Source organism: Geotrypetes seraphini, chromosome 2, assembly GCF_902459505.1.
Source record: "Geotrypetes seraphini chromosome 2, aGeoSer1.1, whole genome shotgun sequence".
In the NCBI taxonomy this organism is placed as follows: domain Eukaryota; kingdom Metazoa; phylum Chordata; class Amphibia; order Gymnophiona; family Dermophiidae; genus Geotrypetes; species Geotrypetes seraphini.
Genome location: NC_047085.1, coordinates 277,511,186 through 277,535,725, shown reverse-complemented (window position 1 = coordinate 277,535,725; position 24,540 = coordinate 277,511,186). Strand labels below are relative to the sequence as shown.

The window sequence follows — 24,540 nt, the reverse complement described above, 5'->3', positions numbered from 1 at the left end:
AAGTAACTGGACTTTCCATGGTAATGAATTTCATGAGGAGTGGATAAGGAAGTTAAGAACTGGTGTTTTAAGAAATATGTTGCCCCTTTTTGTGGATTAAGTTTAGGAAAGAAAAATAAAGAATTGGGGATTTATTGTAATTATGATTTTAATGCATATTTATTTTAAACTGCATCAGTGCCACTAGGGGCCATATATGAAATTAAATAAATGAAATTAAAACACCAAAGGCCCCTTTAACAAAAGACAATTTCATAGAAGATACTGAGAAGTTTGTCTGAGGACCATGTTTATATTTTATTTACCATACATTTGATATACTGCCTTACATCCCCTTCATATTTGCAACAAGTATATATTCTGCATGCCTTGTTTTGGAATTTTGGCTGCTGTACTGTACACTTGACAGTATTTGCACCAGGTTAAAGATTTAAAGTACAAGACCTTGTAAGTTTCCAAACTTTTGTATATTTCTCATAATCTGATCGTTAAAAAATCATGATCCATAATCTATTAAAATAGTTTATTTCACAGACATACACAACATACTTTATACTTTCAAAATGAAAGAACAATTATAGAAATACTGAGAAAGTAATTAGAATCTAAAGCATATTGATTGCATAAGACTTCAGACCTGGAAACCCCTTTGTAACAATAAGAGCCATAAGCCATTTAGGATCAGTTTCTACCAGTTATGCAAATCAGGATATTTTCGAAAATTGATGTTTCTGTGTGTCCAACTGTGGACGTTTTGAAAATGGCCCTCAAAGTGTAGTATATGATATTTTCTCAAAAAAACAATAACAACATTCAGTAGAGCCACTGCAAAATACAGAGTTGCTCCTTCTCTTTCCACTTGTAAGGATAGTGTTGCTGTCTGCAGTCCTGATTCCACTGCAGATCACCAGTTGGGTCTGAAGCTATAAGGAAAGATTTTCTTGTGGAGGTATGCAATGATGTCATCACTATTCTGTAATGCTTCAAATTCAAAATATGGAATCTGCAAGTTAAAAAGAGATGCCAGTAATGATATCTCCAGATGAACAGTCATTTTTTGTTCATATTTTTCAGGATTCTTTTTTAATATACAGTTGTGATTAAACCACTGAACAAAGGAGCAGTGTCAGAAAACATAAGCTACTTGAGTGAACAATCTAAAAGGTGCCCTGGGACCATCTTTTTCAACATAGCAAGTAATAATTAGAGAAATACACCTATATGATAAAATCACAAAAGATTTGCGTGGTAGAGGAATGGAAGATTAGGTTCTTACCTTTGCTAATCTTCTTTCTTGTAAACAGGAATACAGTAAAGTTATCTAGCACCCGTGGAGATTGAAAAATGGCGGATAACTGTAGTTTCTGGTTGCTTGAGAGTTGCTCTAAAATAGTTTTATCTTCCTTCCTCTATCATCCCCCCCACCCCACTTGTAGGTCCAGCATCTATTCTCCCTGAGATAACACAAGTCTGTTCTGCTCAACAAAAACAACAGTAATTAATACATTTTGCAATACACAATTAGGTGAAATGAACTTGTGCCACCTGTATCAACAATTCGAAAGATATTCCAATTTGCTGCTATAATATAAGGGACAGTGGAAGTAAATAAGACGTCTGATCTTCCAGACATGTCTGCGACAGAAAGCAGGCTAATGAACTGGCAGGGTGGGTGTCAAGACTGATATTCCTGTTTACAAGAAAGTAGCAAAGAACCTAATCTTCCATTTTAGTGCTACAGGAATATCAGTCTTGACCGAAGGGAAGTACCAAAGAAGTCTCCATTGCCTAGGGAGGGCCAATTGAATCTGTTGCCAGTACCACAGAACCAAACTTTGTATCCCTACTGGCTGCTACATCCACTTGTTTTGTGTCAAAGCAAGACTATGTGATGGCCTACAGATTTATTCAGGTGAGACAGCTCTAGCTTCTGCCCAGGCTGATGCCACTCCTCTGGTGGAGTGTGCCTTTACTCCCTCGGGAGACTGTTTTCCGTTCCTGATATAGGTCGAAGAACTTACCAGTTGAATCCATAATGAAATGGTTGCCTTTGATGCCAACCGTCCATGTCATGTTGCACCCTGAAGCAACATGACAGGGATGGAGATGATCCAACAGGCAAAACTCGTTTATCATATCTAAATAACGAGGAACAACTCTTTGGATGTCTAGGCATTTCAGGATCTTGTTTTCCTTCTTTGCCCAGAGGGCAAAAAGGCAGAGAAACATACTTCCTGGTTTACGTGAAAACTAGAAATTTCCTTTGGTAAGAAGGTACACATTCGAAGTGACACCAGTCTCCAAAATCTTGAGGAAGGGTTCCCTGCAGGATAGAGCTTGCAATTCTGACACCCTTCTGGGTGAAGTTACAGCCACTAAAAACACACTCTAGACCAGGGGTGCCCACACTTTATGGGCATGCGAGCTACTTTTATAATGACTAAGTCAAAATGATCTACCAACAATAAAATTTTTAAAAAACACAAAGCACACTTAAAGGCAGAGAAAATGTTAATTATTCATATTCCGGGCTTTTTCAATGAGGTCACGGCAGATGACTCTATGCAATGTCACCTCAGTAACAAAATACAAAAATAGACAAATATACCCCTCCCTTTTTATTAAACCACGATAGTAGATTTTAGCACAGGGAGTTACGCTGAATGCCTCGTGCTGCTCTCAATGCTCATAGGCTCCCTGCGCTAAAAAACATTATTAAAAGGGAGCCATAGTGCAAAATATAGACAGCAGATATAAATTCTCAAAACAGTAGGTCCTGCTTACCCTTTCTCTTCTTTGTGTCACTATCTCCATTTTCAGCTTTCCTCATTTTCCTTTAATGCACCCTGTAGCCAGAATATTTCCATCCTCCCTCCACTCCGGCCCAGCCCAGTATGAAATATTTCCTTTTGTTTCCCTTCCCTCTCTCTTTCTCTCTCTCTTCCCCTCCCTCATCCATGAGTCCTGCATCTGGCCCTCTCCCTTCTACCTGCACCCGGCAACACCCCCTGCTCCGCGGCTCTCTTCAGCAACTCGTCAGCAGCGGTGATCAAGACAGGCTGCCGACATCAAGGCCTTCCATCTACGAGTCCCGCCTTTGTGGAAAAAGGAAGTTGAAACAAGCAGGACTCGCAGAGGGTAGGCCCCGACGTCAGAAGCTTGTGTCGATCGTTCTGCTGAGTTGCCGAAGAGAGCCGCGGAGCAGGGGGTGTGGCTGGAAGCAGGAAGAAGGGAGAGGGCCAGATAGGAAGGCTGCTGGAAGAGGTAGAAGCTCCGGAGCATGACACCGACCCGGGCCAGGATGATTTCTTTTTTAGGCTGCTGCTGCCGCCGCCACACCCCCCTCCCCGAAATGACAAAAAACAGCCTAAAGTGGATGCCCGGCATCGGCGTCTTTGACGTCGGGGAGAGGAAGACTGATAGGCCTGGTAGATCGGGACGGCAACACGAGTCTATCACGGAGCCCGGGATGGGCTCTGCGATCGACTCACGTTGCCTTCCTGAGCTATCCGTCGATCGCAATCGACGTATTGGGCACCCCTGCTAGACTGTTAAGTCCATGAGTGAGCCTCCTCGAAGGGCTTATATGAGCCCAAGCTAGTACCCACAGGATAAGATTGATTCCAGGACAGAAATAGATGGGGCACAAGGAGGAGGGGGGGAAGGGCGATGCTCCCTTTAAAAATCTAGACACATCTGGATGAGAAGCCAAGGTTCGCTGTTTGGTCTGCCCTGTAAAGCAGCAAAAACCTGCTATCTGTACCTTGTGTGAATCTATTGCAAGGTCTTTATCAAGCTTCTCCTGAAGAAAGGCCAACACCATGGCAATTGGACCCTTAGCCAGATCTGTGTCTCTCTGACTGCACCAGCTGTGGAAACACTTCCAAGTCTTCGTATAGGCTGCCAAAGTGGACTGCTTTTTAGATCTTAGCAGGGTGGTTATCTCCAAGTCCAAATAGTCTTTGTGCACCAAGGCTTCCTGCTCAAGAGCCAAGCTGTAAGACCATAGCAGTCTGGATCCTCCAGGGCAACTGGGCCTTGAGACAGGAATCTCTGACAGGAAGCTTGAGCCCCTTGCCCTTTTGTAGAAGCACCAGGTCTGCATAGCACAGCTGCCAAGGCCATTCCTGGGCAACCAGAATTACTCACCCCTTGTGGGTCCTTATCCTTCTAAGGATTTTTCCAATCATCAGCCATGGGGAAAACATACAGAAGCTCTGCTGAAGGACAGGGCTGAACCAGAGCATCCAGGCCATTGCTTCCTGGCTTGTATCTTTGACTGAAGAACCGAGTGGCCTTCTTATTGTTGGCTTATGCCAAGAGATCGAATATCAGTCACCCCCAGCACTGTACAATGTTGTTGAAGGCCTCCTGAGACAGAAACCATTCTCCTGGATCCTGTGTCTGACAACTCAGGAAATCCACTTGCACAGATGCTGGCTGAGCTTTGGCAGATGAGGTTCAACGTGGATAAGTGTAAAGTGATGCATGTAGGTAACAAAAATCTCATGCATGAATAAAGGATGTCCGGGTACTTGGAGAGACCTCCCAGGAAAGAGACTTGGGAGTTATGATCGACAAGTCAATGAAACCTTCCGCACAAAGTGAAGCGGCGGCGAAAAGGTCGAACAGAATGCTAAAAATGATAAAGAAGGGGATCACGAACAGATCGGAAAAGGTTATCATGCCGCTGTACCAGGCCATGGTGCGCCTTCACCTGGAGTACTGCGTCCAGCATTAGTCGCCGTACATGAAGAAGGACACGGTACTACTCGAAAGAGTCCAGAGAAGAGCAACCAAGATGGTTAAGGGGCTGGAGGAGTTGCCGTACAGTGAAAGATTAGAGAAACTGGGCCTCTTCTCTCTCGAACAGAGGGGATTGAGAGGGGACATGATCGAAACATTCAAAGGTACTGAAGGGAATAGACTTAGTAAATAAAGACAGGTTGTTCACCCTCTCCAAGGTAGGGAGAGAACGAGAGGGCACTCTCTAAAACTGAAAGGGGATAGATTCCGTACGAATGTACTGAAGTTCTTCTTCACCCAGAGAGTGGTAGAAAACTGGAATGCTCTTCCGGAGTCTGTCATAGGAGAAAACCCCCTCCAGAGTTTCAAGACAAAGTTAGACAAATTCCTGCTGAACTGGAACATACTCAGGTAGGGCTAGTCTCAGTTAGGGTGCTGGTCTTTGACCAGAGGGCCGCCGCGTGAGCGGACTGCTGGGCACGATGGACCACTGGTCTGACCCAGTAGCGGAAATTCTTATGTTCTTATGAATAACATGCTTGGGTGACAAATAACGCCACTGCTGCTACTTTTAGGCTTAGAATGCAGCCTCAAATTGTGTCTCAATGATGAAGTCCAGTCTGTGGTCCTATGAGTCCTTCAGAACCACTCCACCTTCACTGGGAAGGGAGATACATTATGTAACTTGAGCCACTATGAAATCCATCTTTGGCGTATTAAAGAACATAAGAACATAAGCAATGCCTCTGCTGGGTCAGACCTGAGGTCCATCATGCCCAGCAGTCCGCTCACGCGGTGGCCCAACAGGTCCCGGACCTGTGCAGAAATCCTCTATTTATACCTTTCTATCCTCTTTTCGAGCAGGAAACTGTCCAATCCTTTCTTAAATCCCAGTATCGTACTCTGCCCTATTACATTCTCTGGAAGCGCATTCCAGGTGTCCACCACACATTGGGTAAAGAAGAACTTCCTAGCATTTGTTCTGAATCTGTCCCCTTTCAACTTTTCCAGATGCCCTCTTGTTCTTTTATTATTTGACAGTTTGAAGAACCTTTCCTTCTCTACTCTCTCTATGCCCTTCATGATCTTATAAGTCTCTATCATATCCCCTCTAAGTCTCCTCTTCTCCAGGGAAAAGAGACCCAGTTTCTCCAATCTCTCAGCGTATGGAAGGTTTTCCATCCCTTTTATCAGACGTGTCGCTCTCCTCTGAACCCTCTCGAGTATCGCCATATCCTTCTTGAGGTACGGCGACCAATATGCTGGAACTTAGCATCCATTGGGTAGAGCTTGGTCATAAGACTTGGCTACCCTCAGGGACTTTTCAGGGACCTCCCAGCGGTAAGTTAGCATCCTGGTAATGTCCTTGCCTTTGTCTTTGTGCTGCTCATGAGCGAGCTCTGCGTGACATGTTTGGGATGGCTCCAGTTTTAATTCCTGGAGAGATCCTGTACACTGTTGGGTCCTCTCCAAGGTCCAGTGCTGCTATCTGATCATGGTCTAGCTCACCAAGCTGAGATGCTGAATCTCCAAGCACGGAGGACCCCCAACTGAGAAAGTAGAGGCATGGACTCTGAACCATCTTCATCCAAATCCTGTGCTGCCTGGGTCCCTGACACTTGAGCATGGCTTAGACTAGAGGATCCTGTGCTCTTCATGGGAAGACACCCAGGCACCACACTTGCTGAGACCTCCTAGGGCCAGGCTGGCTTCTGAAGCTTAAAAAAGCTTCATACATCATATGTATCAATTTAGGAGTGAAGCACTACCCAAGTTGCCTGGAGGCAGGGTTTATCAACTGGCACATGGCTACACTCCGCTGGGAATCTAAACTCTCCATTCTTCAGCTCTAGCTGAAATTTCTAGCCCAGAAAATGTTCCATATGGGCTCCAATCCCCCCCACCGAGGAATGAGAAGAGGTGAAGCCTGAAGCTGTTAGCCTATGGGAAAATCGGGGGGGGGGGGGGGGTCCCTTAAAAGTTAATTTTAAAGGTTTTTGTGGCTAGGAGGCAAAACCCCTTTCCTGAATTTTTGGTGTTTCATTTTTGCTTCCACGGGCCATTTTAGGTGCTAAAATTACTATAATGGTGGCCATCTTAGAGGCTTTTAAAAATCAAATTGAGAAATCTGCCTCAGAACCCCTACTTTTTTTTATTAAAAAGCATAGATGGATTCCTTAGGTGCCAAATTTGCGACGAATGCCTGTCCAAGAGGGGTCATTGTTCTACTTGCGGTGCGGTATGTAAGGGTTACCCACTGTGCCATACTGGGAGCTGCTAATGGAGAACTTCTAGTCAGAGGTATGAGATTTATGCTTCAAATAAGTCTGACAAAGGAAAACTGGATTGTTTCTTCGGACTGCCATCCAGTCTCCCCAAGGGACCGGGCCCTCAGACTCCTACCAGAACCTGCACAACGTTGTGGGGGGAGGAATTCAGTCAGCCCCAATCCTGGTAAAACTGCCATGGAAGCCACACAGCCTGTGCTCAAGCCCATTGTGGATGAAACCTGGGGTGCACCTGCTCCCAAGGAAAAAGTCCCTGAGCCTCTGGACTATTAATACAGGCCAGCCACACAGAAATCGTGCAAAGCATGTACCTGTGGGCTACAGACCTCTACCCTGAGAGTCTCTATCTTTCACAGCTGAGATGTCTTGGAGGAACCAAGATCCTCTGCCTCACTTACAGAAGAAAAACCTGTAAAAGAAAATAAATGCGAGCAGAACAGAGAAGCTTCTACAACTTCACTGCAGACAGTAAGACTGAGGAAATTTAGCACAGCCCAGAGTGAGAGGAGGAGGAGCTGAAGGATAATAATAATAATAATAACTTTATTCTTGTATACCGCATTACCATGGAAGTTGTATGCGGTTAACAGATGAAGAGACTGTACATTTACAGCGAAGTTACATTTTTGGCGATGATACATTTACAGTGAAATTATTTTTACAGCTAGGTTACATTTGCTGTAAGTTACATATAGTGGTGTTACATACAGCAGTGCTATATACGGTGGTGATACTCCGCAGAGCAGAGGCATTTAGTATGGGGAGTAACGAAGACGGGATAATTAATTGGATTGAGTGATCCTTTTTGTTAAGCCATTTAGTGACTAACAAGATTGGAGGAGTCGGTGAGTCTGGAGGTAAGTCGAGGTCAGAGGAGGAGCAAAGGAAGAGGGGGGGAGAAGTTAGAGGAATTTGTCAAAAAGGTAGGTTTTGATTGACTTCCTGAACATTTGATAGGGGGGGAATTGGAGATGAGGGCCGTTCAATTTCAGGGAAGTGTTTGTTAGTTTATGGGTAGGACTTGCCAGGAAAAGTTTGGTTTTTTCGGTGTTCAATTTTAATTTGAATTGTGAGGTCCATATTTCTAACTTGGATATGTAAATTAGGCTCTCTACAGACTTTGTAGTAAAGTAGGGTAAATACCCGTTAGTCGAGATATTCCTGTAGCACTAGAAATCAACTTAACCAGATGTGGCAGTCAGTGAGGAATAACCAAAAGCCTGTACAAGATAAACTATGGGGCTCATTTTTAAAGCACTTAAACAAAGTACCACTGAAACCTATGGTACTTTGAGTGTCTAAGAGCTTTGAAAACATGCCTCTACATTTAATTAATGCTCCACCAATGACACTCAAGGCAGTATTATGTTATCACTTAAAGAATCTTTTCTAAACCATGATAATCATCATATAAGCACTCATTATACATGTTATATACGTTCTTAGTAATAGGGAAGAGGATGAGAGGATGATTAGGGAGGGAAGTAGATAAGAAACGGGGTGAGAGGGGATGGGATGTATTTCTGATTTTCTGTATAATGATTTATTATTATACTATATGAGTAAAGTATGATCTTGATTTTCTATATTTTCCTCTTAAAACGTTTTTAAAGTATAGTTGAAAAAAAAGATGCCCTGCAATGGCAATGTCTATGTAGGACAGAAAAACCTGCCCGCAACACCGAGGCCCAAAATGCGGCATCTGACCAAGCCGCCACATCTATTCTGTAAAATCTGGTAAAGGTCTGAAGAGACATAAGTGATCGCTCTACAAATCTTGGCTGGATTAATCATCTGAGACTCCACCCATGAAGTGGTAACACCTCTTGTTGAATGAGCTTTGAGAGATGCCGGCGGCTGCCTGCCATAAGCAATGTAAGTCAACAAAATCCACCTGGCAGTAGAGGCTTTAAAACACCGGCTTACCCTGTCTGGACTGGCTAGACAAGACAAATAGATGGTCAGAAAGACGAAAGTCATTAGTTCTCTCAAAGTAGTGAATCAAGACTCTTTGGACATCCAGTTTTTGCAAGATTGACAACCCAAATGTCTAGAATGCTCCAGTGGAATGTAAGGCAGACAGGCAAACTTTCTGGTTGATGTGGAATTCCAAAACTAGCATTGGAAGAAAAGGAGGTACAGTACGGAGAGAGACCCCGGCCTCCGTGAACTGGAGAAAGAGTTCTTGACAAGAAAGAGCCTGCAACTCTGAAATGCACCCAATTCAGACGATCGCCACTAGGAACACTGTTTTGACTGTAAGATCCAAGAGAGATGTAAGCTTAAGTGGCTCAAAGGAAGCCACCATAAGCCCATTCAGCACCACATTAAGGTTCCACGTTGGAAAGGGCTGATGCAGAGGCAGACGCAGATGAAGTGCCCCTCTGAAAAATTTGAGAAGTAAGTGAACTGGAACCGGTATGCGCTCTGAAACAGGAAAGTCCTGCCACCTGGGCCTTGAGGGAAGTCACTGCCAGGACTTTTTCTAGACCGGCCTGCAAAAAAGTTAGGATCATCGGGATGGGAGCAGACAATGGCTCCACCTGGTCCCTGGTGTACCATTGCTTGAAAGCCTTCCAAGCCATGGCATAAGTCACCAATATAGATGGCTTCTTAGACTTCAAAAGAGTGGCAATCACCACGTCAGAGTATCCTTGTTGCATCAAGGCCTTGCATTCAAGAGCCAAGCTGTAAGACCAAAGCGCTGGGGGTTCTCCATTGGAAAAGGCCCTTGACTGAGAAGGTCTTGATGAAGAGGTTGCCTGAGCTTCTTGTCCTTCTGAAGATGGACCAGATCCACATACCATGGCTAGTGAGGCCAGTCAGGGGCCACTAGAATCAACAGGTCCAGATGAACCATGATCCTGCATATGACTCGATCCACCATGGATGAAGGTAGAAACACTTATAGGAGCTCTCGCGTATATTGCAGTTAAGGTATCCTGTCCTGACCTGAGAAACGGGATTTTGGTCTCCGAAAGTTAGTCAAAAATATATTAAAATTAATTTAATAAAAGGATCACCTTATTTCAAGTTTATTTAAAATTTGATGATTGATAAATCGCTTAATCGAACTTCTAAGTGATGTACATAAATAAAATTACAACATTCAAAGGTAACAATATATCAGACGTACAATGGACCCACAAAACTTACTGAGCCAAAAGTGAAAGATGGGCGAGAAATACAATTTTGTTAGGAAAGAAAACAAATAAGGGAAAAAACAACATGATGGGTGAGTAGTAGGAGATTGGAGAAACAGAATTTAGAAATGAAATAAAAGATTAGAGTGAAGACTAAGAAGAAGGAAATAGAAGAGCAAGGAAGAGTAATTCAACATAAAGAAGGAAGATCGAATAGATCAGAAGAAGGCCTAACAAGCAGAGTTAAAGATCAAAGGTATTTCTAAAGAGAAAGCATTTTAGGTTACTTTTAAATTAATCCAAGAAGCGTTCCTCTCTTAAATGGATTGGAAGAGAGTTCCACATTTGCGGTGCCGTAACTGAAAAGATATTTGCCGGCATGTGATAATTATTTTTATAGAAAGAACTGTCAACAGATTTCAATCATTGGATCTTAGTACTCTTGCGGAGGCATACGGAATTACAAGTCTATCGATAAAGGGGGCATTAGAAAGAAGTGTCTTAAAAATTAATAAACAAATTTTATAAAGACAAAGGAGACAAAGGAGAACTCAGTCCCTATTTACCTTCCCCCCATTCAAAGGTACTCAGCGCAAGAAGATGTTTGACAACCTACTAGCAACGCAAGCAGCAGAACTTGACTACACCATCTCCAACTTACTGACAACGAACGACTTCAAATCATTCCGAAAAGAAATCAAAACCCTGCTCTTCAAAAAATTTATATAGCTCTCCTAACCCCTCCCCTTATCCCTCCCTCCCTTATTATTCCCCCCAAGTCTCTTCCTATTCTGCAATTTCTTCATCTCCAAAGACTCAACCATGTAAACAACTCCTCAAATTGCAAATCTCCTGGAAATGTAACCAACTCTCTAAATTTAATCCCCCTGGAACTGTCCAGTTATCTTTTTTGTAATCCAAAACTCCTAAATTGTATTTTTCCTGGATATGTCCAGTTAGTCTATTTTGTAATCCGCCTAGAACTGCAAGGTACGGGCGGAATAGAAGTCATTAATGTAATGTAATATAATTATAAGTTATATGATGAACAACAGGAAGCCAGTGACATTTCTTTAAAAAGGGTGACACGTGATCAAATTTCTTTGCTTTCATGATGAGTTTGATGGACACATTTTGGATGATTTGTAGATGACAAATTTCCTTTTGGGTAATTCCCTTAAATAAAGCGTTACAGTAATCAATCTTGGAGATTACCAGGGAATGTATTAGTATGTTGAGTGATTTTGCATCTAAAAATTTTGAGACTGAACGGATTTGACATAATTGGAAAAAGGTTGATTTAATTATGCTACTGATATGATCGTGATATGAGAGTTTGTGGTCGAAGATGATACCTAAAATCTTAATAGCTGTAACCATTTCAAAAGTGTTACCATTCAGTTTAATGGGGAATTCTAGTTTGAGGCCATCTTTTCAAGGAAAGAGCATTACTTTAGACTTGGATACATTAAGGGCAAGCCTATTGATTTCAAGCCACTGGTGAACTAGCTCTAGTTTACTAGTGATTGTCAGGATGTCTTGAAGGTTTTCAGAATCTATAGGATGTAAAAGTTAAATATTATCAGCATATGCAAAAGTATAGAATCCAATAGATTGGCAAAGGGTCATCAAGGGAGCCAGAAAGATATTGAACAGAAGGTGAAAGAATGGATTCTTGCGGAATTCCACAATCAGTGGTGAATTTGTCAGAAAAAGAGTTATTAATTGAAGGCTTAGAGTATCGGGAGGAGAAATAGGAGTGAAACCATGACAGAACCTGATCAGATATACCTATAGATTTGAGTCTCTCAAGAAGTAGGGTATGATCGATGGTGTCAAATGCGGAGGAAAGATCCAAAGAGACTAGAAGAACCGATTTGTGGTGATCGAGGTGGTATAAGATGGAAGTTGTTATACCTATTAAAGAATGCTCAGTGGAATGATGCTGCCTGAAGCCTGTATGATTTGGGTGAAGAATATTTGTTTTCTCAATGTATTCTGAAATCTGATTGAAGATGACATTCTCCGTTAGTTTCGCTAAAAACAGAATGTTAGTGTTGGGTCTGTAATTCGTTTTATCTTTCTGGCTTACTTTATGATCTTTGTCGTCTCTGGTTTCTGCTTTCCTCATTTTTTCTGCCCTCTTTTACTGCCCTTCAATTCATTGTCTGCCCTCTCCCCCCACTCCTGTTAACTTTACTTCATCATCGGAGGTGAATCTGCAACCCTGCAACATCTCCTTCAATGGATTGAAGATGTGATAATCACTAGGCGCCATATCCGGGCTGTAAAGAAGATGTAGATGATGTTATTTATTTTTCCCATTTTATATACCATTCTCCCAAGGAAGCTCAGAATGGTTTACATGAATTTATTCAGGTACTCGAGCATTTTTCCCTGTCTGTCCTGGTGGACTCACAATCTATCTAATGTACCTGGGGCAACGGGAGGATTAAGTGACTAGCCCATGGTCACAAGGAGCAGCGTGGGTTTAAATCCACAACCTCAGGGTGCTGAGGCTGTAGCTTTAACCACTGCGCCACACTCTCCACAAGCTTTTACATGGTCTCTTCTGTTGCTGCTGCTGTATGAGGGCATGCATTATGATGGTGCAGCAAGACTATTTTGAACAATATTCCTCTTCTTTTGCTACGAATTGCAGGTTTAAGTTCATTTCACAGCAATACACTGCGATGGCATTCCCCTCCCCTTGAGTAATGATCTGCTGATAGCTTGAGATTGGAAATTCCATCTTTAGTAACTATGAAACTTACTGGCAATCGCAAATCTATGCCGACTGTACAGAACCTGGTTTTGTGGAACGCCCTGTTGGGTTCAGTGCATCAATTGACCATGCTTTGTCAATTTAGAAAAGAAGTAAAAACTGTTATTCGAACACGCTTTTGGTACCAACTATGAGTGTGCATGAGATTTTGCTTTGGGTTAGTTTATGACTATATTAGCATTGAACTGTTTTTTGAAGATATATTTTGTGATTGATGCTTAGATATTTTAGGAGATTTTTATGATATTCCTGATGTATTTTGTATGTTTATTGTTCCTCGCCTAGATTTGTAGATAGGCGGGTTATAAATAATTTTAAATAAATAAATAAATACGCAGTAATTTTCACTGTTCATTGTTTGACTATGTGCTTGGAAATGCACCAGAATAGAACCCTTCATGTTCCAAAAGAAGATTAACATGATTTTCTTGGAGGAGGATGTTTGAATTTGTTCTTCGTTGAGAAGATGGATGTCTCCACTCCATGCTTTGGCTTTTGCTCTCCGGGTTGTAGTGATGCACCCATGTCTCGTCACCGGTGACAATTCTCTCCAGAATACTCGCTCGGTTCTTCTTTATACCGTCTCAGGATCAGGGTCGTAACTTCCACACGCTGTTGCTTGTGCAGATCAGTAAACTGTTTGGGAATCCATCGTGCACAGACTTTCTTATATCCCAAGTCATCATGCATTATGGCAAATGCAGATCCATAGCCTATACCCAAATTTGCATCCAACTGAGACACTGTTGTCTGTTAGTATTCTCTAATCAAGGCATCTGCCCTGTCAATGTGCTCTTTGTGTGTGCGATTTGATGGATGGCCAGAACGACCTTTGTCAGTTCTTCTCGCTCTAAACCTTTTTACCCACTCATAAACCTTTCATTGATTCATGGTGCTATGTATATACCGAATCAATATATGATGGTGAATTTCCACAGGTTTCACTCCCTCAATCCAAAGAAAGCATACTAATGCATGTTGTTCTTCGATGGTGCAACCTTGCAATGGAACATCCATGTTTCTGATCTCATGGCTGCCACATGACTAAAGGCTGAGTGCTGCACTATGCATGGATGAATTATCTAACAGCCAATGTACAAGTACATATGTTGCATTTCGCTAACTCTGTTCTGGTTATCGCACAATTTAACAAATGACTTGATTCATCCTCGTATTTCTAATTTTGCTCTTAGTAGAGCATTTTATACTTGGCCATTTCTTCTTCACATTCCTACACTGCCTCCTTTTAATTCAGGTTCATCAGAGTTTCCAGGAAAGTAAAAAACCAAAACACTGTTCTTAACTATTTTGGGAAGTTTGACTTGTATTCCCTTCCACCCTGTCTCTCACCCACCCACCCATCCCATCCCACACCTACAAAAGAGATCTAATTAAGAACATAAGCATCGCCTCTGCTGAGTCAGACCATGGGTCCATCATGTCCAGCAGCCCTCTCCTGCGGCGGCCTCCCCAGGTCCATGACCTGTAAGTGATCTTTAACCTAAAACATTTTATTCCCTAATCATTTAATATCCTGTATAGTAACCCTCTATCTATACCCTTCAATCTCCTTTTCCTTCAGGAAATCATCCAATCCCATTTTGAAACCCAAAATCGTACTCTGTCCTACCACCTCTTCTGGAAGCATTTCCTAGCTGATTGGTATTCATTACTTAGTTAGGTGTGGTATTCATTACTTAGTTAGGTGTGTAACCTGAGTTTCACTCGGTGCAATAGCTGTGGTGCCTTCAACCTAAGGCAAATCATGTGTAGTTCTCAGAGCTTGCCCTATCTGTCTACAAATCTCTACAATACAAGCAGAGCTTACCAAATTGAAACATGAAATGGCTGCAGTTAAAGCAGCTTCCAAGACTACACACCATCTGACCAATCTACTCCCTCTGCTGCAGAGAATAAAACAATCTGTACCTAACTGGCCTACGCTCTGGAAGATTGCAACCTGTCACACAGAAATGTCCACTTTCCCAAGAGATTCCCCTACAAAATTCATTTGCAGCATTAGAATGTTATACGTTATATTACGCAGAGCTTGCCAAGACTCATCAAGCCTGATGAGTATTATCTGATGCTGCTCATCTACATTGGCACTAACGATACTGCCAGGTATCCCTGTGAATACGTCAAAAGTGACTTTGTGGCTCTGAGAAAGAAGGTAAAGCAGTCAGGTGCGTAGGTGGTATTATCATCCATCCTCCCTGTCGAGGGTAAAGGCCAGGGCAGAGAAGCTCGCATCCTGGAAATGAATGCATGGCTACGTGGATGGTGTTGTTGAGATCATTTTGGCTTCCTGGACCATAGGATGATCTTCCAAGGGCTACTGAGCAGGGAGGATGTGCATCTATCAAAGAAGGGAAGAAGTGTCTTCGCCAGTAGGCTGGCTAATCTATTGGAGAAGGTTTTAAATCAGAAGTAATGGGGCAGGGTGATCAAAGCTCCCGGGTGAGTATAAGCCCTCAGGTAAGTAAATCACTGAATACCTCTATACCAGGGGTGTCAAAGTCCCTTCTCGAGGGCCGCAATCCAGTTGGGTTTTCAGGATTTCCCCCAATGAATATGCATGAGATCTATTCGCATACAATGAAAGCAGTGCATGCAAACAGATCTCATGCATATTCATTGGGGAAATCCTGAAAACCCGACTGGATTGCGGCCCTCAAAGAGGGACTTTGACACCCCTGCTCTACACGGATGGGAAAAGGGGCAATGTCTGGAAAACAGTATATACTAATGCTCGAAGTATGGGAAACAAGATTCTGGATCTAGAAGCTGTGATGGGAAGAAGAGGGATTGGATATAGTGGAGATCACAAAGACATGATTCACAGAGAACCATGACTGGTATGTAGTTATACCAGGCTATAATCTGTTCAAGAAAGACAGGGTAAAAGAAAGAGTAGCGTTATATGTTAAAGATCATATTAAAGCCACACAATTGCAGGATCTACAGGGCAAGGAAGAGGCACTGTGGATCAATTTGGAAAGAAGGAATGGTGAATATATTTACATTGGTGTGATATACAGTCCTCCTTCACAGACGGAAGAAGTGGATAGAGATTTAATAATAGACATTCAGAATATATCTAAAAAAGGGGAAGTTTTACTAATAGGTGATTTTAACATGCTGGATGTTGACTGAGGTATCCCTATTGTGGGGTCTTCTAGATGTAGGGAGATTCTGGATTCTCTACAAGGAGAACTATTCCAGCAGTTGGTAATGGAACCCATGCGGGATAGGGAAAGTGTTTCTGATGTTACGGTGGATGATCATCTGGCATGGTATGGTTTAATATTAAGATGGGTATACTGTAGAGAGGGCTCATTCAAAAGAAAAGATTCTAGACTTTTAGAAAACTAACTTTGTTTGAATAGGGGATTACGTCAAGGAACTGTCTGGATGGGAATCTCTGGAAGGAGTGGAAATGCGGTGGGTGATTGTAAGGGTGACAAACCTTTTTGTGAGGCAAGTAAGTAAAAGTAAGAGGAAAGAAGGCCGCTTTGGTTCTCAAAAGTAGTAGCTGAGATGGTAAGGAATATGAGGTTATCTTTTATAAACTACAAAGGTCACAGAAAGAGGAAGACAGGCAGAAATATCTGGAAAAGTTGAGAGGTTGGTCATGTAGTCAGGAAAGCAAAGATGCAAATGGAAGAAAAAATAGCTGATGCAGTAATATGATGAGAAACGGTGAGACAAGACATTTTTTAGATATATTAGTGATAGGAAGAAGTGCAAAAGTGGCATTGTGAAATTCAAAGGTGAAGGGGAGAAATATGTAGAAGCTGATAAAGAAAAGGCTGAATTGTTTAACAAATATTTCTGTTCTGTGTTCATGGCTGAAGCACCCGGAGCAGGACTGAAGAAGACAAACGTGAATAGGGATGGAGGAGTAATAGACCCTGATCAATTTTCAGAGGGTTATGTTCGTGAGGAGCTCACTAACATAAAGGTAGACATACATCCGAGGGTGATGAAGGATCTTAGGGAAATTCTGGTAGCTCCGCTGACTGACTTTTTCAAAGAGTCTTAGAGTCGGGAGTGGTACCGGAGGACTAGGGAAGGGCAGATGTGGTCCCTCTCCACAAAAGTGGAAGTAAAGAAGAAGTAGGGAATTACAGGCCGGTAAGTCTGAATTCTGTGGTAAGCAAATTAATGGAAAAACTTTTAAAACAGAGAATGGTCAAGTTTATGGAATCCTGTGGAGGCAACATGGACTGTCAGACAAATCTGATCAATTTCTTTGACTGGGTGACCAGAGAAATGGATAGAGGATGTGCGCTAGATGTGGTGTATTTAGATTTTAGCAAAGCCTTTGACATTGTTCTACACAGACATTACATTACATTAGTGATTTCTATTCCGCCATTACCTTGCGGTTCAAGGCGGATTACAGAAGAGGATTTCTGGACATGTCCAGAGGTGTTACAGAGTAGAGCGAGTTGCTTCAGAGGATTGAAATGTTTCATACGGTGTTAGTTAGTCTTCATGGATTTCTTGAATAGCAGGGTTTTTATTTCTTTTCCGAAAGTTTTGTAGGCTGGGGTCGCGATTAGTAGATTGGAGAGTTGGTGGTCTAGTTTTGCTGCCTGTGTGGCTAGAAGGCCATCTTAGAGTTTTTTTTCCGTTTGATGTCTCTGATTGGAGGGTATGTGAATGGTATCTGGACAGCCTTCTAATAAATAAACTGAGTGCCCTCAGGATGGGTCCCAAAGTGACGGGCTTGGTCAAGAACTGGTTGAGTGGAAGGCGACAGAGGGTAATGATCAATGGAGATCACTCTGAAGAAAGGGATATTACCAGTGGAGTGCCTCAAGGTTCTGTTCTTGGGCCTGTTCTTTTTAACATTTTTATAAATGATATTTCTGAAGGGTTGTCGGGTAAAATTTGCTTCTTTGTGGATGATACCAAAATCTGCTATAGAGTAGACACGCTGGATGGTGTGAATAACATGAAGAAAGACCTGGTGAAGCTTGAAGAATGGTCTGAAATTAGGCAGCTAAAATTTAATGTTAAGAAATGAAAGGTCATGCATATGGGCTACAAAAACCCAAGGGAACGGTTCAGTTTAGGGGGTGAAGAGCTTATGCACATGACCAAAGAGCGGGACTTGGGTGTGATTGTATGTGATGATCTTAAGGTGGCCAAACAGGTTGAAAAGGTGATGGCGAAAGCTAGAAGGATGCTAGGGCATAGGGAGAGGTATGGCCAGTAGGAAGAAGGAGGTATTGATGCCCCTGTATAAGACTTTGGTGAGACCTCATTTAGAATATTGTGTACAATTCTGGAGGTCGCACCTTCAAAAAGATATAAAAAGGATGGATCAGTTCAGCAGAAGGCTACTAAAATGGTATGTGGTCTTCATCATGAGGCAGGAGAGGGGAGATATGACAGAGTCGTTTAAATATCTACATAAAATAAATGTGCATGAGTCGAGTTTCTCATTTGAAAGAAAATTGTGCAATGAGAGGGAATAGGATGAGGTTAAGAGGTGATAGGCTCCGGAGTAATCTAAGGAAATACTTTTGTACAGAAAGGGTGGTAGATGCATGGAACAATCTCCCAGATGAGGTGGTGGAGACAGACTGCATCTGAATTCAAAAGGGCTTGGGATAGGCAGGTGGGATCTCTCGGAGAGAGAAAGAGATAATGGTTACTGCGGATGAGCAGTGTAGATGGGACATTTGGCCTTTATCTGCCATCATGTTTCTATGTTTCAAGAAACCAGAACTGAAGTGAATCCAGAGTCCAAGATAGTAATTCAAAGAAAATCAAATTTCCAATACACAGACAAAACATCTGCATTATATACAGTACTGTATTATATATGAGATGCTAGAGGATTCTATTTTATGAGGCATAGTGAAAACAAACCTCAAGGACCCCAACTAAATAACATAGCTTCCAGACTCCTCAACTAGAAGTACTAACTTAATACTGAGTATGATTAGAGAAGAGAGTAAAAATTCTTAATACATTTGGGAACAAATGACCTGGCTAGGAATAGAATACCTGTACTACAGAGATACTGTACATAGAGCTTTCTATAAGCTGGGGGAAGGGTTGAGGTCTTTTGTAAGGACTGTGGCTTTTTCTGAAATACTGCCTGCCTTTGGAAAGGTGAGGAAAGACTATAAAATACAGAGATCTTCAATAGGTGGCTCAAAATCCGATGCATGTCTACCAATATTTGCACCCTGTGATCAATCAAGCAACAAAACTTATTAAACAATTGGGCCTCAAAATCCAGAGGATAAACACTCAAAAAAGAGCATAAGCTCCCTAAAGAGTCTGCTGCTACTTTTAATTATTTCTATAGCGCTACCAGATGTATGCAGAGTCACAAAGAAGAAAAGTCCCTGCTCGAAAGAGCTTACAATCTAAACAGCCAAGACAGGCAAACAGGATCTCGTGGATACAGTTAACGAGAACGGTTAATCAGTTGGCTGGGTTGAAGAGCAGAGGTGTAGGGTTAAAGATTGAAGGCTATCAAAAAGATGGGTTTTCAGTCTGTTCTTTATTTTTCTTTTTTATGGAATTTTTTTTTACAATATTACATTACAAAGTAAAGATATGGAATATAAACACAAAGCACATCAACCAATACATTATAATAAAGGAAAATCCATCTAGCCTACTATAAGAGAGGAAGCGTTTGATTTTTAAAGCAAATAAATATATAAGCAAATAATGGGGGAAAAGGGGTATAACCCCCCACCCCCCAAAATTCTTTAAGAACTCAGGCCCAAATTCTGTAACCGGCACCTAATGTTAGGCACCTATTTCGGAGGTGCCCATCTAGATAGGCGTCTATCTAAATCGAGTAACAAGCTCAATTAAGCTTTTTAATCAGCAATAATTGAAACTTAGGTACCTATCAAGAAAGAGCGATTCTGCAAAAAGGGGCCTCTAAAAATTTAGGCAGCCTTCAAAAAATAGGCGCTATGCACGTTAGGTGTGGACGTGGCTACATGTTAGGTGCCTTGTTGCAGAATTGTTGTTCTTGAGCGTGCTTAAGTGCTCAGCTAGGCGCCTAGAGCTGGCTTATTTCTTGGGTGCCTCCAAAATAGGTTCCACTCAGCGTGATTCATTAAACAGCACCCAATTTTACTTGAATCGTGCTGAACAGTGCCTAATTCTAACTTATGGGTGCTTCTTATAGAATTTACCCTTTATTATCATTATTTTACCCCTTAAATTAAAAAACAAAATCATACAGGTTAAGGCTTACTTCTGATTTACCTGAAGAAATGACTCTAGCTGCAACGGGTCCCAAAAAACATAATCCTTATTTTGCATATGAACAAGACACTTGCAGGGAAATTTTAGGAAAAAAGTAGCCCCTAGGTCCACAGCTCTGGATCTCAATGCCAAAAAGGCTTTCCTCCTGAGCTGTGTAGATCTGGCTACGTTAGGGAAAATCAAAATTTTGTCACCACAGAACTTCATTTCTTTGTTTTTAAAGTAAAGTTTTATTATCATAACTTTATCTACTTCATTTAAGCAAGTAACCAAGAGTGGATCGCGTCTGGATCAGATCCTGAGAGTCTTCCAAGAAATTAGTTAAATCAAAATCCATTCCCTGTTCTGTGGAAGACTTTTTCTTTTAAGGAATGTAATAGTAATTTGAAAACATCATTGTGTTAGCATTAATCAAACCTATCTCTTTGAGATATTTCATAAAGAGTATCTCAGGAGATATTAAGTGAGTAATAGGAAAATTAATTAGATGCAGGTTCCTAGCCCTTGCCTGATTTTCCATCATTTCTAATTTTAAGTGAATATTTAATGAATCTTTACTTGATGATGCAGAAAAAGATTGCAAATTTACTACCTGTTTCTCAACCAAAACTGTTTATCTAAGCTCAATATATTTGAGTCCATGTTAGCTAGTTTATCTACAATCTCTTGTGAAAATATCTGGACCTGATTTGTTACAGTTTTCTGTATAGATTCTATCCTCGTATTCAATCGCCACAAATCTTTTAATGTAACTTCCTGGGAAGTATCATCCGAAACTCCAGCCTGATCTTTCGGATTAGGAAATATTTGTGGCATTTTTGAAAATGTAATCTCTGAAATAGGCTGAAGATCGGTGGCTTCAAATGAAGAAGATTGAGAGACAATCTCTAGCCCAAAGCTTCCCAGAAGATTAGAAGGAAGAGGAGGGGAACGATCAAAGGAGCTCAATGATGCTCCTGATATTGATTCATGAGTATTACTCTTAAATTTCAGTGGCTCAATTAAAGTTAAATGTTTATCCATGGGACCAGATGTTATCGGGGTTGACACATGGGTAAGAACATAAGAATTGCCGCTGCTGGGTCAGACCAGTGGTCCATCGTGCCCAGTAGTCCGCTTATGCAGCAACCCTTAGGTCAAAGACCAGTGCCCTATTTGATTCTAGCCTTACCTGTGTACGTTCTGGTTCAGCAGGAACTTATCTAACCTTTTCTTGAATCCCTGGAGGGTGCTTTCCCCTATAAGAGCCTCTGGAAGAGCATTCCAGATTTCTACCACTCTCTGGGTGAAGAAGAACTTCCTTAAGTTTGTACAGAATCTATCCCCGAGAGTGCCCTCTCGTTCTTTCTACCTTGGAGAGGGTGAATAATCTCTCTTTCTCTATGAGGTCAATTCCCTTCAATATCTTGAATGTTTCAATCATGTCCCCTCTCAGTCTCCTCTTTTCAAGGGAGAAGCGGCCCAGTTTCTCTAGCCTCTCATTGTACGGCAACTCCTCCAGTCCCTTAACCATTTTTGTCTCTCTTCTCTGGACCCTTTCGAGTAATACTATATCCTTTTTCATGTACGGTGACCAGTGTTGGACGCAGTATTCCAGGTGGGGGTGCACCATGGCCCAGTACAGCGGCATGATAACCTTCTCAGATCTGTTTGTGATCCCCTTCTTGATCATTCCTAGCATTCTGTTCGCCCTTTTCACTGCCGCCACACATTGTCCTTATGTTTATTCATGCTAATAAATAAAAAAACCCATACATTAAAGAGTATTAATATTGACTTATCTCAAGCTTCTGCTAGTCCAGTGGCTCCCCGTGGCTCCAGGGGGCTCCCAAGGGGCCAGGGAGCCCCTTCGGTCGGGCGCCACAGGAGTGAGCGCGTACTTCACTCCCAGGCTCAGGACTCCAGTGGCACTTTGATGTCAAAGGGAGCCCTCCAGAAAAGAGCAAACAGTGCAGGTAATGGAGTAAATTAGAAGCTGACGCTCCCTGTCTCTCCATGCTCAGTGAAAGCACTTCCTCCGAGTCTTTCTTTATATCATTGGCCCTCTACCAGAAAAACTCCAGAGAGAAAAATAACTTCCCTTTTATTCAAGGAACAAAAATTTTTCTGGCCAAAAAACCAGGCTAGATTAAATACTTGTATAGATCACTAGGCACAAACATTTATTTCAAAAGGTTATCGAAGATAATAGCAGTTATTTAGTTTCAGAGCAGTCGAGAAACTTTCAAACTTCCTGCTTCTTTATGAATCCAGCGGTGATCATACTTCAACTTTTATTCAAATCAAACGATGGTTGTAATCCTGCACTCCTTAGACAACCTCCAAACAATAGTTCCTCCCTCCCTTCCTCTAGCTCCCAAAGCAGCAGGCAGCCACAAATCTCCCTCCAGCCCATGAAGCAGGAGCTGTCCTGACAACCTCTTTCCTAGTGCAAGGCAGCAGTGGCAGCCAATCTTGACATACCTCTCCCCTCCCCATCAAAGCAGCAGTGGCAGCTAATCCTGATGCAGCAGAAGAAAGGCCCTGCTGGAACTGGTCAGACATAGCCTGTTTAAGGCACTTCTTCTGTTCACTGGCTGCTGCTACTGCCTTGGTAAGGGGGGTGGGGAGTTGTTAGAATCAGCTGACGCTGACCGAGGGAGGGAGTGGTGTTGTCACGATTTGCTGCCACTGCTGCTTCAGGCCTGGAAGGAGTGGGGATTGTCAGGACCTGCTCTGCTGCTTCGGAGGCTAGAGGTAGGGAGGGGTGTGTCAGGAATGGCTGCTTGCTGCTACAGAATTTTTTTCACAGTAACTCTCAACCAAACAGAAAAACAGTTATCCAGCATCCACCAATTCCCATGGGTGCCAGATAGCTGAGAGTCTACTTTATCCACTATGAAGATTTATAACAGTTATTCATTCAACATTAACCACTCTATTTAATTAATACAATTTTTTTATATTTGGAGGCACCCAAAGAAAGTTCTGAAGCAGACATAGGATATTCAAATTTCAGTTATCAGTGATGGACCACAACTGGAAACATAGTAACATAGTAGATGACGGCAGATAAAGACCCGAATGGTCCATCCAGTCTGCCCAACCTGATTCAATTTAAATTTTTTTTTTTTTTTTTTAATTTTTCTTCTTAGCTATTTCTGGGCAAGAATCCAAAGCTTTACCCGGTACTGTGCTTGGGTTCCAACTGCCAAAATCTCTGTTAAGACTTACTCCAGCCCATCTATACCCTCCCAGCCATTGAAGCCCTCCCCTGCCCATCCTCCACCAAACGGCCATACACAGACCGTGCAAGTCTGCCCAGTACTGGCCTAGTTCAATATTTAATATTATTTTCTGATTCTAATTCTTCTGTGTTCATCCCACGCTTCTTTGAACTCAGTCACAGTTTTACTTTCCACCACCTCTCTCGGGAGCACATTCCAGGCATCCACTACCCTCTCCGTAAAGTAGAATTTCCTAACATTGCCCCTGAATCTACCACCCCTCAACCTCAAATTATGTCCTCTGGTTTTACCATTTTCCTTTCTCTGGAAAAGATTTTGTTCTATGTTAATACCCTTCAAGTATTTGAACGTCTGAATCATATCTCCCCTGTCTCTCCTTTCCTCTAGGGTATACATATTCAGGGCTTCCAGTCTCTCCTCATACGTCTTCTGGCGCAAGCCTCCTATCATTTTCGTCGCCCTCCTCTGGACCGCCTCAAGTCTTCTTACGTCTTTCGCCAGATACGGTCTCCAAAACTGAACACAATACTCCAAGTGGGGCCTCACCAATGACCTGTACAGGGGCATCAACACCTTCTTCCTTTTACTGACCACGCCTCTCTTTATACAGCCCAGCATCTTCTGGCAGCAGCCACTGCCTTGTCACACTGTTTTTTCGCCTTTAGATCTTCGGACACTATCACCCCAAGGTCCCTCTCCCCGTCCGTGCATATCAGCTTCTCTCCTCCCAGCATATACGGTTCCTTCCTATTATTAATCCCCAAATGCAAGATCAAGTTTCAAGTTTATTAAAAATTTGATAAAACGCTAATCATAAATTCTAAGCGTTTTATAGTAAAAATTTAAAAAGGGGTCCAGTTAACAAACTATTAATAACATAAAGCACGGTTACTTACTGTAACAGGTGTTAACCAGGGACAGCAGGCAGATATTCTTACATGTGGGTGACGTCATCTACGGAGCCCTGACGCGGACAGCTTTTCAAGCAAACTTGATTGAAGTTTCAAGCTTGCTATGCTGCACCACGCATGTGCATGCCTTCTCCCTCCACTAGAGGGCGCATCCCCACCTCGTGGTCCTCAGTTCCATAGCTAGCA

The 24,540-nt window shown here is 42.2% G+C and overlaps 1 protein-coding gene across 2 annotated transcripts in view; it reads right to left on the bottom strand.

Moving 5' to 3' along the window:
• Positions 1-508: 508 nt before the first annotated feature.
• FASTKD3 (FAST kinase domains 3) overlaps positions 509-24,540 on the bottom strand; it is an 81,448-nt gene continuing 57,416 nt past the window's right edge. For both annotated transcript variants that reach the window (XM_033929726.1, XM_033929727.1), the window contains exon 7: positions 509-1,003. In XM_033929726.1, the coding sequence (XP_033785617.1) occupies positions 905-1,003 (99 nt within the window). In that variant the 3' untranslated portion in view covers positions 509-904. The remainder of the gene's footprint in view (positions 1,004-24,540) is intronic.